Source organism: Amblyomma americanum, chromosome 8 (assembly GCF_052857255.1).
Source record: "Amblyomma americanum isolate KBUSLIRL-KWMA chromosome 8, ASM5285725v1, whole genome shotgun sequence".
Lineage (NCBI taxonomy): Eukaryota > Metazoa > Arthropoda > Arachnida > Ixodida > Ixodidae > Amblyomma > Amblyomma americanum.
In genome coordinates this window covers 6,818,740-6,835,001 of record NC_135504.1, presented here as the reverse complement: position 1 = coordinate 6,835,001, position 16,262 = coordinate 6,818,740, and the positions used below count along the sequence as shown (strand labels likewise).

Here is a 16,262-nt window from a genome sequence, read left to right as displayed (position 1 = left end):
AAACTTATAAATTGAGGAACAGAGGCATCACGCAAATATGCACTGACTGTACCCAAAACCATGCAGCTACTTGCGTCACCGAATGAAGCCCTCAGAGCGTTAGCTCTTCTCAGCTTGCTCCTCAGTTTCTAGGCGTAAGTGCAGGCGCCGTCCGCAGCACAGACCTTGGCAGCTTAGCTCTTCTCAGCTTGCTCCTCAGTTTCTAGGCGTAAGTGCAGACGACGTCCGCAGCACAGACCTTGGCAGCGTGCCAAGATGCTGCGCGCCGCCAGTAACAGCCTGGCGTGTTGATGTTCTGACGAGAGCACCGGTGGCGATGACTTGCTCGGCAAACTTGGCAGCCCGCAGAGACGCTGCCAGGTCATTAGCAGCACGGCCTGATTTTTAAAAATTATATGATTTCGCAGATGAGCTAGTGCGCAACTATTTCGAAAAATCTTAACTGAAAAAGTGAGCTCCGCGACCAACTCGAATAGTGGCACCTTTCTTTAAGCCCGAACTTCCTTTCAGAAATTCCAGGAAGAAGTTCCGATCTTCAATGCTCGGAAACTTATGCGAAGCATTTGTTCAAATGTACCGAAAACAGCGAATAATTTGAGCGCCACTCCGGCTAGACAACGTTGGGATGTTTTTTTAGTAATCATTACTTGATAGCACATCGAAGGTTTTCCTATCCTACATTTTGGGTCGTGATTCTCTCTGTATGCCGTGCTGGAGGTACCTCAAGATTCTACGACGAGGCAGGTAGAGCCCATATAAGAAGTGAAAACACACGTTTAAGCACTATTCCGCATTCGTGCCGTACAGCTGACATGGACGGCGACAGACCTACTGCTACTGGCTTTCAGGGGATTCTAAAGAGAGAGTTAGTTGCGTAAATAGCAAATATCTGGAAATCGCCACACCCCAATGCGTGACTCGCGCCAACTCACGACTGCAATGTCCGCCTCCCAAGGCAACAAGGGCTCATTCACTAGTCCCACGATTGAAAAAAATGACAGAATTTATTCAGAAACGTGGAGAGGAGAATGTTATTACAATTTTCAGGACGGGTCTCCTGTTTCTACCTAGATTCCTGAGCAACTCAAGACCTTGAGTGAACTGGACCCAAGGTGGGGCTCTTCTATGAAATATTTTGGGCTCCTCCACGCCACACTAACGGTGCCTCCTTTCTTCGTTTTTTTTTATTTAGTTACGAGCTTGCATGAGTCCTCATTTTTTACTTATCCCATCCCTGTTATCTGATATTTATTCCTTGCTTGAATTGCATTCAAGTAAGGGATGAATCTCGGCTAGATGGTTCTTTTGATCAGTCATATTAAAACTGCGCGAAAAAGAAAGGACAACAAAAAGAGGCCATACCATACCTGAAGATTTCCAATTTTCAGATTCTTTTTTTTTCTCGCCACTGCCGGGCGATTAGCGGCCAGATACCCGAGGAAGATGGCGATCACCCGCGGCATTCTTGCACGTGAGTCTCGCTCTTGCTTTCCCGTGCCCGCACCGCAGCTGCGCAGCAGAAGCTTTGCGTCGCTGCCCGCCTCGTTCGGAAGAAGTCTCTGCCCACGCCCGTTGATAAAGGTAACGATGATACGTTCATGTTCGGCACGTGTTAGAGCGGCGGTGTAATGGTAGTCGGAGAGAGTACGAAGCTTGCAGGCGGCGAGGCCTGCTGGTTCTGTGTCGCATCGGTTTATCGGGTTTCCAACCCGTCAGAGAAGGCAAAGCAGAGAACCGTGTCAGTTGCAGCCTTCAACTTTAGAAGTGTCCAGTCCGCAGCTCGGCAATGGTAGTGGCGCAGTTGATGCCAGTCGAAAAGCCACGCTCTTATCTCTTTATTTCCCTGCAACTACGAACCGCAACTCCTACAGGAGTGATCTTTAAGAGTACATTGGACCGTTACCTGTTTTAAGCTTGCGTCGATAATTGCCTCCCAGCTTAAATGAGTCGAAACATGCCACAGAACAGATTGTTGATGATCCTTGAGACCACCTAGTTGAGGTTTGTGCTTTATATAAATGTCATGTAATGTTATTTGCGCAGGAAAACGGCCGGAACAGAATCTGAAGAGCCAGATGCTTTTGGCTTGAGACCGATTAGGCTACTTCCCTGCAGTACGTGTCGGGCAGAACCTTAACTAAATTATCGCTAAAGCACGCTCTTAAATGCTTACAATGGCTGTGGCTATACCATTCAGTAAAATTATGAAAGCGGATTTGCGAAGTTGCCAGTACACGGACATCGGCGCGTTATTGGCTAGCTGTCGTTCAGCCCCCAAATCCCGACAGCCACAGATGTTATGACCAAGTCTTCCAGTATCCTGCTTACCCACGGCGACGCCAGTCGCGTGAGTTAATGATAAACAGTATGCATGACATCGGTTAGCCACATAAGCATGGTCGTATGAAAATTGAAAAGCATGTAAGGTACTGATGCAAGTATTGAAGGTAATGGTCCGTTTTTCCTATGTGTAGCAAAATCTTAGAGTTTTTCTATCACTCGCGTAAAGCAGTTAAGACCGCCATAGAAAAGCGATGGGTAACGTTTTTGACGGCCGCAATAACGTTAATAGCAGAAAAATGCAAGCCTGTTTACGGGATATCTGCGGATGTATTCACTGTTATGGTGAAAAATGCAAGCCTGTTTACGGGATATCTGCGGATGTATTCACTGTTATGGTGAAATGTTACAAAATATAAAAAAAATTCGTTCATAAGCTATTTTCCCGTTCAAAAAAGCTTTTGTCCAGAATGGTTGGGTATGAGGCAAGGCTCTTTCACTCTCCCCGTTTACATGCATGTGTGCTATTTAAAACACTAAGGTGTATACTGCGTGTATGATACCTTATGAGGACTCTTCCTCCAAGGTGCCACAGTTCCACAAGGGTGCCAGTAAGCATGTGCCCATAAACATGCAGCGTTTCACGTTGGTTCACGTTAATCCATAGTCTCACTGTTGTGTTCCCAGAAACTCTTATTATGCAGTTATTGCGGATAGATATGCATTGCGGATAATGTGGATGACTGTCATGCAAGCGTATATCACATCACCTCAATTGCTTGTACCTTTGGGGAAAAAGACTGCCCCTCCAAGTTCCGAGCACTGCCACCTGACAAATCACTCCTGGTGTCGACAAGGGCCCACTGCGTCGGTCTCGGCACCAGGGGGCGTATTCTAGGTTTCCATTTTCCGTTGTGCGTTTCGCGTCCATCAGGACCTTGTGATTGGTCACTCAGATATACCCGCGCTATTGAAGCGTCTGTGGAAAGCGACCCGGCGTTTGCGTAGTTGGCGACCAGACTTTATCATAGTCTGCATATGGCAGCCAACTGCAGCCAGTGGCGAGGTCCGGACACCTGCTGTTGACAGACCGCTGTGATGCACCTCATCACTGCATGGCTGCAGATCGAGCCAATGGCAGCCAATGATGAGGTCCGGTCGCCACCGCCCAACGGTCAGGTCGCATCCCAAATACGCTTGAAGGCCGCGGGTATACCTGAATGTCCATTAACAGAGGTCCAAATAGACGCGAAATGGACGATTGAAAATGACTCATGCTGGCTGACCACGACAGTGTCTTATGTACATAGTGTTTTGTGTGTTTTTTGTTGAATGTTTTCTTGGTTAAATGTTATGAGCCAAAGCCAGGCAATAAAGAAAAAAAATGAACAGCTTAGAGAATAAGGCCCCAAAAGTGTTGTCAGGTGGAACCCCCCCCCCACCCCCCCGCCCCTTTCACAGAGTGGCACGGGTCAAACCTGGGAGGGGGGACAGGGAGGATCTGTTAACTTCCGCCCGCAAGAGTACGTAAAACAGCCCAAACAATCCTGGCGAGTTGATGCACCCCTGAACCTAAACGACTGGAATTCGAATACCTCGGGAAGAAGGTGTCCCTGATCTGAGGTGACAAAACAGAGTTAATGCGGATTTAGAGACGTTTTCACATCGTGCAAACGGCGCCACTGGTTGGGGACTTCCTCAAGTGCACTTTGATCACAATAGGAGCTATGAGTAACTCAGGATGGGCGGCCATGCAAGACCACAGCTCAAACACCTGGGCGGGAAACACTTCTTTGCTTTTCTATACGTCTGTCCATGATGCAGACTCCAGCGGGCAAGCTTCAGCGATCGAGGACAGGAAGCGGGACCCTGGACCACTTTCCTTCCATGGTCTTTATCCTCGACGATCTCGAGTCGTCGCCGTGCCTTTGTCGTCTAGCTAATCACTGCCGATACCAGCGCAGCAATGCCAAGCGCCGCATTCGGCGACACTCTAGCCATGGTCCTCGTGTTCATCGGCGGCGTCCTGACCGGTGTGCTCATCTGGCTACTGATGCGCAAGTACAACCGAGACCACCGCAGGGAGGGTGGCACGCCTCGCGCCGCCACGCCACCCACCCTGAGTCCCGAGTCTACGGTTCCCATCATGGGCCCATTCCGAAAGGGTGACTCGCATCATGGCACAGCCGTTCCTGTCGTCGTGCCGCCAGCCGATTTACCTGCACTACCGAATGTTCCAGCCGTGCCACCTCAGCCAGCGAGTGAACCACCTCCTGTCACCCAGACCACCGTGAGTAGTTGCGACTGAGAGGTACTAGCGGCTTCTGGCGCCGTCAGGGAAGTGCTTGTCCTGACCTTTTACAGCGATAGCCGTTGTGCGCCCGTCCCTGGCTTGCGCGACCGCCGTCGGCGTAACCGGTAGGTGCGTTAATGATGTCATCAACGCACGCGCCGGCCATTAACACACTAACCTTATATCGCGGTCAACCTGGGTCGCATAAGTCTACGGGTAGCTCTGTTTGAAACAGCCGCCTGCCAGTGCAGGGGTGCATCACTTGACCCCTACACCAGTGCAATATGGGGTCACTGTATGTTTTCTACCTCAAAATATCCCCAAAGCTAAATGCCTTAACAGTTATCGCTGAATCTCGCGTTGCATAATCGTAACCGTCCTGAGTCTTTTTCATGAGGGTGTTCCTCTTTAGTCCAGGATCCTCTTCCTAAGCATGCATCAAGAAGATTTAAAAAATTCTTTTAAGCATTGAGTTCTATGCGGTGACTTTATGCCAGAACTCTGCAATGATGCTCCACAGAAGCCGTGTGAAAGCTGCCGTTTTAGGGCCAGTAGCCTTCTGGGGGCTTTCCATTCGTAGGGTGCCGAGGCAGACAAGGTGACAGCGCCTCCGAAGAAGCAGCCCCCGCCTCTAAAGCAAGGAGCCGATTCCAAGTACCGCAGCAAAGGCGGCGGCGGTAAGCCAAAGAAAAGCTCCCCTACCAGCGGCTTCTCGCCGGAGCGTACGAAGGAGCAGTCCAAAAGCGAGCACCGAAGACGCAAGACCAAGAAGTCCGACCAGATGTCACCTTCAATCATCGAGTCTGGTGAGCTAGTATTTGTTGCGCTTTTTTTTTCTGCGTTTCCAATATTTAACACCGTCGCGGTGACCTAGTCCTTTGAGCATCCGCCTCGCATGCGGGAGGTACGGGGTTCGATCCCCAGTACCGCAGGGTACCCACCAGTGATACAATTGGTACAAGCTTTCCCCTGCCTAGTGCTCGGCTCGTTTGGGGTGCATTGCTTGGAAAAGGGGTCTTCGACTCCACCTGGAGTAAAAGGAACAAGACCAGATGTCACCGCAGGGAGGGTGGCACGCTTTAGCCCTTGTTCCATGGCGCTCTTTGGCCACAGGTTTCCTTGGGCCATAAAAAATTCATCATCATTCATCACCGTGTCGAATATTCAATTCATTATTCACGTCACAAAGGTACACTGCAGGCTGCAAGGCGCTGCAAAAAGGACTATTAGGAATTATCTTCATTGAACAGTTACCATATGTTCTAAAGCAGAACAGCACGGCCACTGAAGCGCCGAGGCGCTAGTTTGCAGGGATGACAATCAAAAGAGAAGGATGCAGTTGATGTTGGATAATTATTATTGAATGACTCAAGGCAAACTAAGAAAAAAGAAAGTAACCGAACGATCGAGCACTGATTGAACTTTTCCGTAGTGAAGAATCTTGTGGCCGTACACAATCGTCGCTGTCTTGCGCAAAGCACACTTCTCTTTCATTGTTAATGTTTAATCTTACGGAGCTCTTGCGAAGCTGATATTGACACTGCCCTCAAAGACACACACTACGCTCTTGAGGACTTTACGCCCCCCCCCCCTCCCCCCCCCCCCCCCCCCAGCTTTTTTCCGACTTCGTGCTGTTCCAGTCACAATAATTAGTTACCGACTTTCCCATACCAGCTATCTGACTTCGAATGTTGAGGTTGAAGCACCTTCATGAATTCGTAACTTCATAGCCCAGAAACGTAACGGAAACTTCAAATGCACGTGGGAACGAACTTTATACATACTATGTTCTCTCTACTTGCAACTGCATTTTTATCGGCCTGTGGTTGAATGGCTGACTGCAGATTGCTTCTAGCTGAAATAATGAGCCCAGTGAGTTTATGTACTGTTACTCGTAACGTGTTAGTAACCAATTTCACTGACAGCCTTAGAAATGAGGGACCCCATTTTCAAGTCTTTCTCTTCCCGAGCAATGATTTCGACCTACGGTCAGTGCTCAGAACCGCATGCGACGTAGCGGCTTTATACAGCAAGGAGTGCATTCCCGGAAAATTATTAACCAGTATAACCTAAGTGTCGAATAAACGGCAAAGCGATGGGGCTAAACAGCAGATAATACATACACGCACGCAAAGTGCTTGTCATTTCGAGCGTAGCTATACTCACCGGGGTACAACTTTGGAAAACGCCTCATGCCGGTACTTTGCCCTTCAAGATCAGCTGAGGTCAAAGAGGGACTTAGTCGATTTCGCTACTGTTTGGCTGTGTCTAAGCATAGTATATGTCGCGTGATTTAAGACAAAGCCGAACTTTGCGCTATAGCACCCATTCATATACCGTGGGAAGGCTTAGTTCATGTGTGGATGCACTGTGCTAGTTACCGATCAGAATTGCTTAGTGTTATTTAGTCAATATCAAATAAAACCATAACCACGGAGCTAGCGCTCTAACTAGTTGTCGCAGAGTTTAACCGTTGCCATTTTTTTTTCATCTTGCTTTACCGCCTCGCTTTGTCACACAGCGCTTCTGTGCTGTCTGTTCGACACTGTTGTGATAGCGTTAAATAGGTGGCAGAGTACACAGTCGCGACAAAAATAAATGCGAACAGTGCGGCACCAATGTTCTCCATTGTTCGCATTTGTTTTCATCGCGCTTGTACCTTGGCGGCAAGAGGAAGAAGTTAGAGTCATCAATTATTCTAGCATAAGTGACTCTAGCGCCTTATAGTCAGCACCCAGCTACAAGAGCGTTTTGCATTCATTTTTATCGCCCTTGTAGTCGATGCCCCCTGTATTGAAGCAGATGCGGACCGATGGTAAACACGCCAGAAACGAGGGCCTCGCTTTGCACTCGAAAAAGGGAGCATTCATGCGTTATAAATTTCAATGAAAATAAATAAAAAGGCACAGACGTTGCAGCAACAATATGTACTTATTTATTTGTGTGTTATTCATTATTCTGCAATACCCTCAGGCACTTATTAGAATGATTAGACTCATTAGAATTGAGAGTATTAGCCAATCTTTACATCATGCAGTGACTGAGTTAAGGTAATACTGGAGAATGCGCTTATTGTACGGATTTGATATTTCGCGGTTAATTACTGCCCTGTAAAAATGAGGTCAATACATGATTTAATTCTGGCGGGACGGCCGTTAACTTAAATTCGAAACAGCAGTAGGGCTAGAAAGAAGACTTGTGGAACACCAGCATGGACGACGGTAAGACGTGAATCATTTTCGTTAATCATTATATATTGGTTGTGTTTAGTGAAAACTGCGTAACCATAAAAATTATGAGGATACAAGTTAAATCTGCATAACTTAAAAGGCGACGGAGTCGCGATACATTTTCATACACTCTAGACAAGCCTGTGAATATGCAGTCTATGACGCTTCCCTACTCTAGGTCAGTGTGGAGAAAATGGGTAGATAACGGTAGCTGCGTTTCACATGAAAAATGATTTCGGATATAATTTTGGCAACCAGAGAAAAAGGAATGAATGACATAGTGGACTGTCATTTGGGACTCTATGATATGTTAAAGAATTTTGGACGCGACTCTGGTCAAATAACTGGCACAGTGCTTGTTAACAAGATCTTTATCACCATATAATGGATTACTAGCACTTACCGCAGAGTCCAGTCCTCGGGCCCGATGATACATATTGTTCACAAGTCTTATCTAAAAATCTGGCGAATAATGCTTGGACATCTTTTAGAAATTTTAATTTATATTATCAGCGCGAGAAGCACAAGAGAGTAATATAGAGCCGTGGCCCGTATAAGGAGCAGCCAGCGAAGTAATACAACTTTGCACGTGAAGCGTGAAGTAATGAGCCGAGGTAGGTGTAGTGGTTCCTCTGGGAGATATGATTACGAGCCATTGCACATCACAAGCACGAAGACCAAAACGTGCGCTTTCTGATGGTTTGCGCAACTTCAACAGTGTAATTTCTCAGAACCAGAGGCGTTTTCCTGGGGTCAAATCATTCTTCTGGAGAGGGTATCGGGTTTGAGCAATCCGTTGGTTACACTGCCTAGCTGCGCAAGACTGAAGGCACAGGTTGGAGAGCGTCATGAATGCAGCATTCCATATTTGATGTGCGCCCAACCGTGCCTCTAGTTCTGCGCACTTAGATATACCACCCTTGTTGCGCGCAGAACACCCAGGAAACATGACACTTTGCTGCGCTCACTAAAATCGCTCGATAACGAAAATAAAAACGCTTAACTCTCGTCCTGCTTGATGGGTAGTGGCAAAGTATACGTAAGAGAACTGCAAGGACATCATGAAATGCATTTGGACACCTTGAGATATCTCGTGCCCATCACGTGCAGCAAATCGCGTCACCTCTTGCAACCTCCTCAGACGCATCTCTTCGGTAACGTAACTCACAGTCTCTATCACCCATTAAGCTACTTACACATGACGATAATACTCTTGAAACTGCGGTGGCTCAGTGGTTATGGCGCTCGGCTACTGACCCAAAAGATGCGGGTTCGATCCCGGCCGTGGCGGTCTTATTTCTATGGAGGCGAAGTTCTAGAGGCCCGTGTACTGTGCGATGTCAGCGCACGTTAAAGAACCCCAGGTGGTCGAAATTTCCGGAGCCCTTCACTACGGCGTCCCTCATAGCCTCAATCGCTTTGCGACGCTAAACCTCCATAAACCATAACACGCTTGCATATTACGCGAACACACCGACTTTCTCTCTTTCACTGGCTCTGATGTAGGCCTATCAAAGCGCAACTCCAAGAGCAAGCGCTCCAAGCGCCACGACTCGGAAGCTGCTCGGGACGGTCCCATGGACTCAGCCTCGAGGGCCACGACACCGGCCCGCACGACCCTATCGCAAGAGCTTTCGCCACCGGAGCAGCAGACGTCCCTTCCATCCAACGCTGAGGCGGCAACTGCCGAGTGCCCGGCCGCGGAGACTCACGAATCGGTGGACCCGGACGTCGTGAAGGAACTCCGAGAGATAGTCATCAAGCGACGCGCATCGCACGTATCTATGCACTCCATGCGCCAGCAACGCCACATTCCAACTGCGCCCAAGGTGTGCCTTTGCCTCCTTTCTGGGAAAGCTATTAGTCTAATATTTAGGGGCATCCCCCAAGGTGGAGTAAATTTGTAATGAGAGAGTGATTACTCAATGGAATCCACCCATGCGCAGCCGTACGGCTACAAAGGAAAGCTATACAGCTTCCACAGAAACTTCGTGGCTAAAGAAAATTCTTCCTGGTCCTGGGTACAGCCCCGGAATCACTGCTGCAGCGGATCAGTCGCTCTACCAGCTGTGCTAACCTCGACGGCTAGCACATGTAATGTTCCCCTATGTAATACCCTCTTCTGGAGGGCCTTTAGGGGTAACGTGAATAAATAAACAAATATGGTAGGGCGAGAGCGAATGCATCAGTAACCGAAGTCGGAACGGTATTAGTCAAATATTTATGGGGATCCTCCGACGGTGAAGCAGACTTTTTATAAGTGCTATAATTTCGATGGCGACTAAATTCTAGTAGCCCGTGTACTGAGCGATGTAAGTGCACGTTTAAGAACCCCAGGTGGTTTAAATTTCCGGAGCTTCACTACGGTGTCCCTGATAGCCTGAGTCCCTTTTGGACATTAAACCCCTATAAACCATAAACCAACCATGCACCCAAGCACAACCATACGGCTACGCGGGAAAGCTATTCAGCCTCCATGAAAACTTCATTTTTAAAGAATAATTCGTTCTGTCCGGTGTTCGAACAGCCGTGTTAATTTATTTATTGAGAAGCAAAATGGAACGAAGTTTCCCTCAGCGCTCATTTTGCCTGCGCCGCTCCTCCTATGACTGCAGGTGCCGGCCGAGCTGGATATCTTCTCGGAGGAGCATTCGGAGGCAAGCGTCGCCGACGCCACGGCTCCGTCAGACAAACCACCCGCCAAGCGCAAGCACAAGTCGGGAAAGACCGTTGTGGTGGCAGCGCGGTCACCTCACATGACGGCGGCGGGCTCGCCTGGAGCCGGGTCGAGCTCAGGCTCCACAACTGCTGTAGGCTCCCCCGTCTCGGAAGCCGCCCGTTCCCCGACTGTCGCGAAGGGAGCCACAGATGACGCAGGCCCTTCATCAACGACCCGCGACGTGGACGAGCCGACCCTCAAAGAGCTCCGAGAAATGGTCATCAAACGCCGAGCCTCGTGCATGTCTGTGCACTCCACCAAGTCTGGACGGCACGCTCCCAAGGTGAAGTCAGTTTCGGTATTCCCTTCCGGTCTTATCGCTTGCTCCTTTCCCATACGTTGCCGGCTTTGCAAGCTCGACAACTGAAGCCATCTTATGTAGCCAGCACCTTTTTCAGGGAATTTTCCTGGGACTCTGTAGCTCAAGCAGTCATTTTTCGATGTGCTTAGGCGTCAACAGTGCAAAAGAAAGTGTCTTCGTGTTTCTCCAATGTCACCTGGGTCCTCCACAGTCTTCACTGGTTGCGACACTAAAAGGTCTCCAAATTCCATAACTGCGTACGCCTCTTGGTCAGGAAGTTTGGGCTTCTGCAGTCATGTAGATTTCAATGACGACAGCGTGGACGGCAGATTCGTGTGGCCCTTAAACTGCTGCAGTATCTGTACTATAGAATATTTGTCTGCTCCACATGAGGACAATTCTACGCATGGTCCAACATCGCCGCCTTTGCGGCGCTATTTCCATAGCTAGAAAAATTACTAATCCAAGTCCTGGCGCGTACAGTTTGGCACCTGTCACATGTTAGCTGTATATTTTGGACATAAAAGTCGTCATTTCCAGGAAATATTCAAGATTACAGAAATATACAGGATTTATAGATCCCTAGAAGTTCTGATACCACTCCTGAGGCAGTGGCACAGCCAGTAAAGCGATGCGCCACTGCCCTGCGATGGCAGGTGCTGTGACCGGTGGGGCTTATGAGACTCAGGTTGCTCTTTAGGAGCAATCTCTTTCGACCAGTAACTAATTGAACTGCCACCTGCAACGGTGGTATACACTTGGAAGGCTGCCCACAGGGTTGTGGGCAGCCTGCCACAAAACCGGAGACCGCACAACAAATTGACAGGAAATGGCTTTTAGGCTGAGTGTTAACATTAGCGCACTAAATCAAGCTATGTGGCGCTAAGTTGTACAGGGCAGTGACGCCACAAATGTGGGATAATAACTTCCGCGTCATTGTTGAATAGCACCAACTGGATTAGTTGCTTTCTGAAATCAGCAAATTTTCCGAAAGATACTACTATGTTTCCTATATAGCAAACGCGAAGCTAGAATCATTCTTGGGTATTAATGGCTGTGGCATAGAAAAGTGTTTTCCTCCTTTTTTGTGCCTTTCCAATTGACTACAACTTAAGACAAGCAATAGGAAGTTCAAAATTAATCTCCGCAGAAAGTAAACGTTATGAGCCTGCAAAATTTGACTGGAATAGTCAAGAATCTGCTATACAAGTTCTAATTACACAGAACAACACCGAGTTTTATTTTAGAAATAAATTTCATGTTATCTAGCTTCTCCCTTGCACTCGGCAGTGGTGTTTTGGACCGCAATGGGGCCAATCCTTACCGCTTCCAGTCTAGATCACCCAAACGCTCATTTGCTGTGAATTGTGCACGTTCCGGTTTCTGAGCGATTAAACGTTACAGGACGCACTCTAATGTTCGCTTTATGTAGCATTCATCCAGCAACTTTCCTCTTTCACGAATACATCCGCGCAGCGTTTCGCTGTCTTTGGTACAGCTGACACAAGACTATTTCATCACAGTCATAAGCTTAGTTCTGTCCGTTGTAGGAAGGAGAACTGTCCCGGTGACCTCTAATAGTTCGTTTTGTGTCTGTCGGTGGCACGTCCCTTCACCAAGCCTCTTCAGTTGACAGCATGCTTACTTGGTCTCCCTTGAGGTCGCTTTATTTCCTTTGGCTTCAGCCATGGCACTTCAACAGACCATCTGCAGTGTCTCAAGCTACTGCGAAATTGATGCTCCAAAGATCTCTTACGCTATAGTGATAACACAACCCAAAAAAATAAAATATTCAGGAGCAAAAATTCACATAAGCCCTGCCTCTTTTCATCCATCTCTTCATACGCTGTTTTGTTCCAGGTGACCTCGCCCCCTCCTGTACTAAATACCCCATCACCTCACTCTTGTACGTTTCTTGTTGACCAATTTTCACGCTTTTTGTAGCAAGTTTTGCAGATCCCTATTCGTGGCATCAAGATGCGTGGCGTGCTTAAAATCAACCCGCGCACCTCTTTTCAATCAAAATCTGTTAGTAATTGTTTTGATGTGCCCCACACATACACCAAAAAAATTTAAAGAAGCTTAACCAAGAATTACTTTCTGCGCTAGTCGTGCACTCGTCCATTACCAGGATTTCATGACAAACACTGCGGGTTCCCTTGGCTACCACCGTGTGACGCGTGGCTTTGAGCATTCAAAAATTGCGAGTTGACGTCATCCGTCACGCAAGAAAGAGAATGACAAAGTGGCTGGCACTGAAGTGCTGTAGGCCGCTAGGCTTCGGCGCAATGGCAGTGCACTGCCCCGAATTCATTATAATGTCCAGTGCCACTGGTCTTTTGCCTTCTTGTCCGGGCTGCATACTCAGCTGTGTTTGTTTCTAGAGCGAAAGTCTACTTCACGACAAAAGCGACAAAAGCCGGCCCATCGCTGAAGCCTTTACGTTAACCTTGAAAAAATAAGCAAATAAATATTGCTGCGAGTAGGATTTGAATCCGCGGCGGTGGGATCAGATCAGCTTCGCTGGCCACTGCACGAGAGCGCTACGCTAGGAGCGCGAGCAGATAAATTTTTGTGGTCACTGCACGAGAGCGCTGTGCTATCGTCGCAACCGATCACACCTCGTGTTAAACAGCAACACACTGTCGCGCTGTGCATATTTGCATATCGTCATCTTGATCAACTTCCATCTGTGTATGCAGTGTGGCACTACAGTGGCCTATGTTCTACTGTGACTGAATATGTGCATAGATGGTGACTTCTGGAGTGGACTGTGATGTGAACTGTGTGGATTGATTGTGTGCATAGATGGTGACTGCGGGAGAGAATGTGTGCTATTATAAGAGACTGTACGCTTAGCGGGGTAGATGCGGCATTGTTAATATCGAAGGGACGCTGCGGTGGAGCATTTGCCGGCAGATAAAGCAAGGCTAACACCACCTGTAGCATTCAACACCTCAACCTCAACTTCCATCTTCGGCGCGAACGGATCAGATCAGCTTAACCTCGATCAAGGCTTAACCTGAGTGTAATATCGTCGTCAGACTTCCCGACGACGCAGCATAGCATAACCATGAGCCAACTAGGCTAAACACATGCTTTCGCTCGTATACTCGGTATAACAACGTTAAAGCCCTACCATTTCTCTCTTGGCCACAGCCGCCGACTAGTCTTGACATCTTCTCGGAGGAGCACGTGTCGGAAAGCGCTGACGAGGAACCGCCGCTGAGTGGGAAAAAGACCGAGCCAAAGGTCAAGATCTTCTCCGAGCAGCCGTCACCGGAGTGACCTGCCTGGCGACGCCCTTCGACATCGCCTTTTCAGGCCACCCCGGCTTCCGTTTTGTGCAAAACTTTTGCCCAAAACTAGAATCAACACGAGACAATTGAAACATTTCCGATACGCACGCGAAATCTTGTGTGGATTGTTCAGAGCCAATTTCATGCACAAACTGTGTCTAAAATAATCGCCGTCCAGCATGACCCATCGGTTTATTTTTTCTTGTGAAATGTCAGTAATCTGTGGGACGGCACCGCCTTTGTAGCTTCCCATGTTTTCTGCTCAATGGTTTGTTTATTAGCCATTTACATTGCTTTGAGCTGGATGTAAGACAAGATTACAGTGCAATCAGTGTCCCGTGTTGCCAGCACCTCAGCTCACACCTGTTGGTCAGAGGGTTTCGATAGCACCAAGTCGCGATTCCTTTCATGGTGGCTATCAGAGGCGAACTGCCTCCACTCGTGCTTTCCTCATATACGACACTCCTTCCAGCTGCTGGTTTTTGTTAAACCAAGCATCTCTTTGTCCTTTTTTTCAAAATACAGACAAGATTCTAAGAGCTCGAGGCAGCCAGCTGTATGGAATAATTATGTAACACTGATGTTCTTGAATAGTTCACGATTGTGTACGCTGCGAAGAAATGCTATTCACTGGCAGCCGTTATCCCCCCAACCATAAGTGAAAATTAGCACTATTTCTTGCCACTCCCGTCTCTGCTCATTTTTGGCCTGTGAGCTGAAGTGAAGACCGCAACTCGTGCGAGCGAGCGTTGTTTTATTGCCTTCCCGTAGATTCGCAATGCGGAATGCAGACATGATTCGTTTTTCCGCGTTATTTGTGTCAGGAGTGCCACCAGTGTAAATCTCATGAACACTTTCCGCACACTTCAGAAGCTCCGCGTGAAATCTGAATAGGCTTAGTGTTTGCAAGTTTGTAGCTCTGCCATGGTTCTGTTATACAGAAGTGCTTTTCTGCAGCGCCATGTTTCATCTGCCTTTTCAAACTGATTGTAATAAATACCATAACACCATATTGTTCTATAAAACAAGTTTCTGCCCCTACCCATGAAATGCTCAGTGGCCTCAGTGCTTGTTTGTCTCTCAGCAGGAATTGTAACACACCGCAAGTTACATGAAGCAGCATCAGTAAATGCGAACAGAAGCTTCCTAAATTCAAACTAGAAGGTTCGTTAAGCCGTCCGTCCCCTTCACGAGTTCTGGGAATGACCGAACGACCCCCCCCCCGCCCCATCCACCATCCGCAAGAGCCTCGTGGGAGCACTGACAATCCCTCCCGTTTCCCGGCCACCAGTTTCCTCTTGTCAGCCGTGCGCAGGAGATCGCATATTAGGCTACCCTTTTGAAGACCAAAAGTCTACTCTTGAAGCAAAAAGTCCATCAGAAAATTTTCATTATTTTTTTCTCTCCCTGCCTCTCTTGAAACCATTTGTTCTCATACAATCAACAAAAAAAACGTCTTCCAGCGACAACAAGGTTAGGGCCAGCTACTTTAAAATTTGAGCCCAAGGACGATCATCTCGGACGACGAAAGCTGGAGTCCCGCACTTATATTTTTGGAAAGCACGTATATCCTTTTGAGACAAACATTAGGATCTAGTATCGAGGAAATTTTGAGAATTTGTACATCTCGCATTCCCTGTTTAAAAGAAACTGGAATGGCTCCAACTCATTAAGAATTCACGCACAGAGCACACTTCCAAGCACACAGAATTTCAGCTGTTTTGTTTAGAAAACATTTTTATGCCCAAATGATTTTCTTTATCATCCGAAATACCTTCCTTAATGAAAAGGCACCTCAGTATCCTTCAGCAAAATATTCCAACACGTTATGAAGACAAAATTTACAGCACTGGGTAGCACTTACCTGGCGCGTAGAAGTTTTTTATTTCTTATTCTTCAGAAAGCGGTCCTCCTTTTCTGGGCTCAAAATGGCCCTTTCATTCTGTTCGGCAGGATTTTCAAACATTGCCACCATCACTGTCTTCGTAAAAACAGGTCTAGATGCTTCGAAAAAAAAATTGAAAAGTTGCGTACAAAATCTCGTGCATTGACAACAGTCGTAGACACCGTGTCAAAAAGAGATATTCATGGAGCCGGATGACAAACAAAACAAAGCAACGTCCTTCTGGACTAAATTTAG

The 16,262-nt window shown here is 47.7% G+C and overlaps 1 protein-coding gene across 1 annotated transcript; it reads left to right on the top strand.

Annotated features, from left to right (window-relative positions):
* The first annotated feature begins 1,294 nt into the window (after nucleotides 1–1,294).
* LOC144100013 (uncharacterized) lies at nucleotides 1,295–15,070 on the top strand. The gene is made up of 6 exons (XM_077633062.1): nucleotides 1,295–1,581; nucleotides 4,105–4,570; nucleotides 5,154–5,379; nucleotides 9,310–9,632; nucleotides 10,419–10,805; nucleotides 13,983–15,070. Exons 2-6 carry the CDS (start codon nucleotides 4,247–4,249, stop codon nucleotides 14,109–14,111), a joined length of 1,389 nt encoding a protein of 462 aa, XP_077489188.1. The 5' UTR covers nucleotides 1,295–1,581; nucleotides 4,105–4,246; the 3' UTR covers nucleotides 14,112–15,070.
* The last annotated feature ends 1,192 nt before the right edge of the window (nucleotides 15,071–16,262 follow it).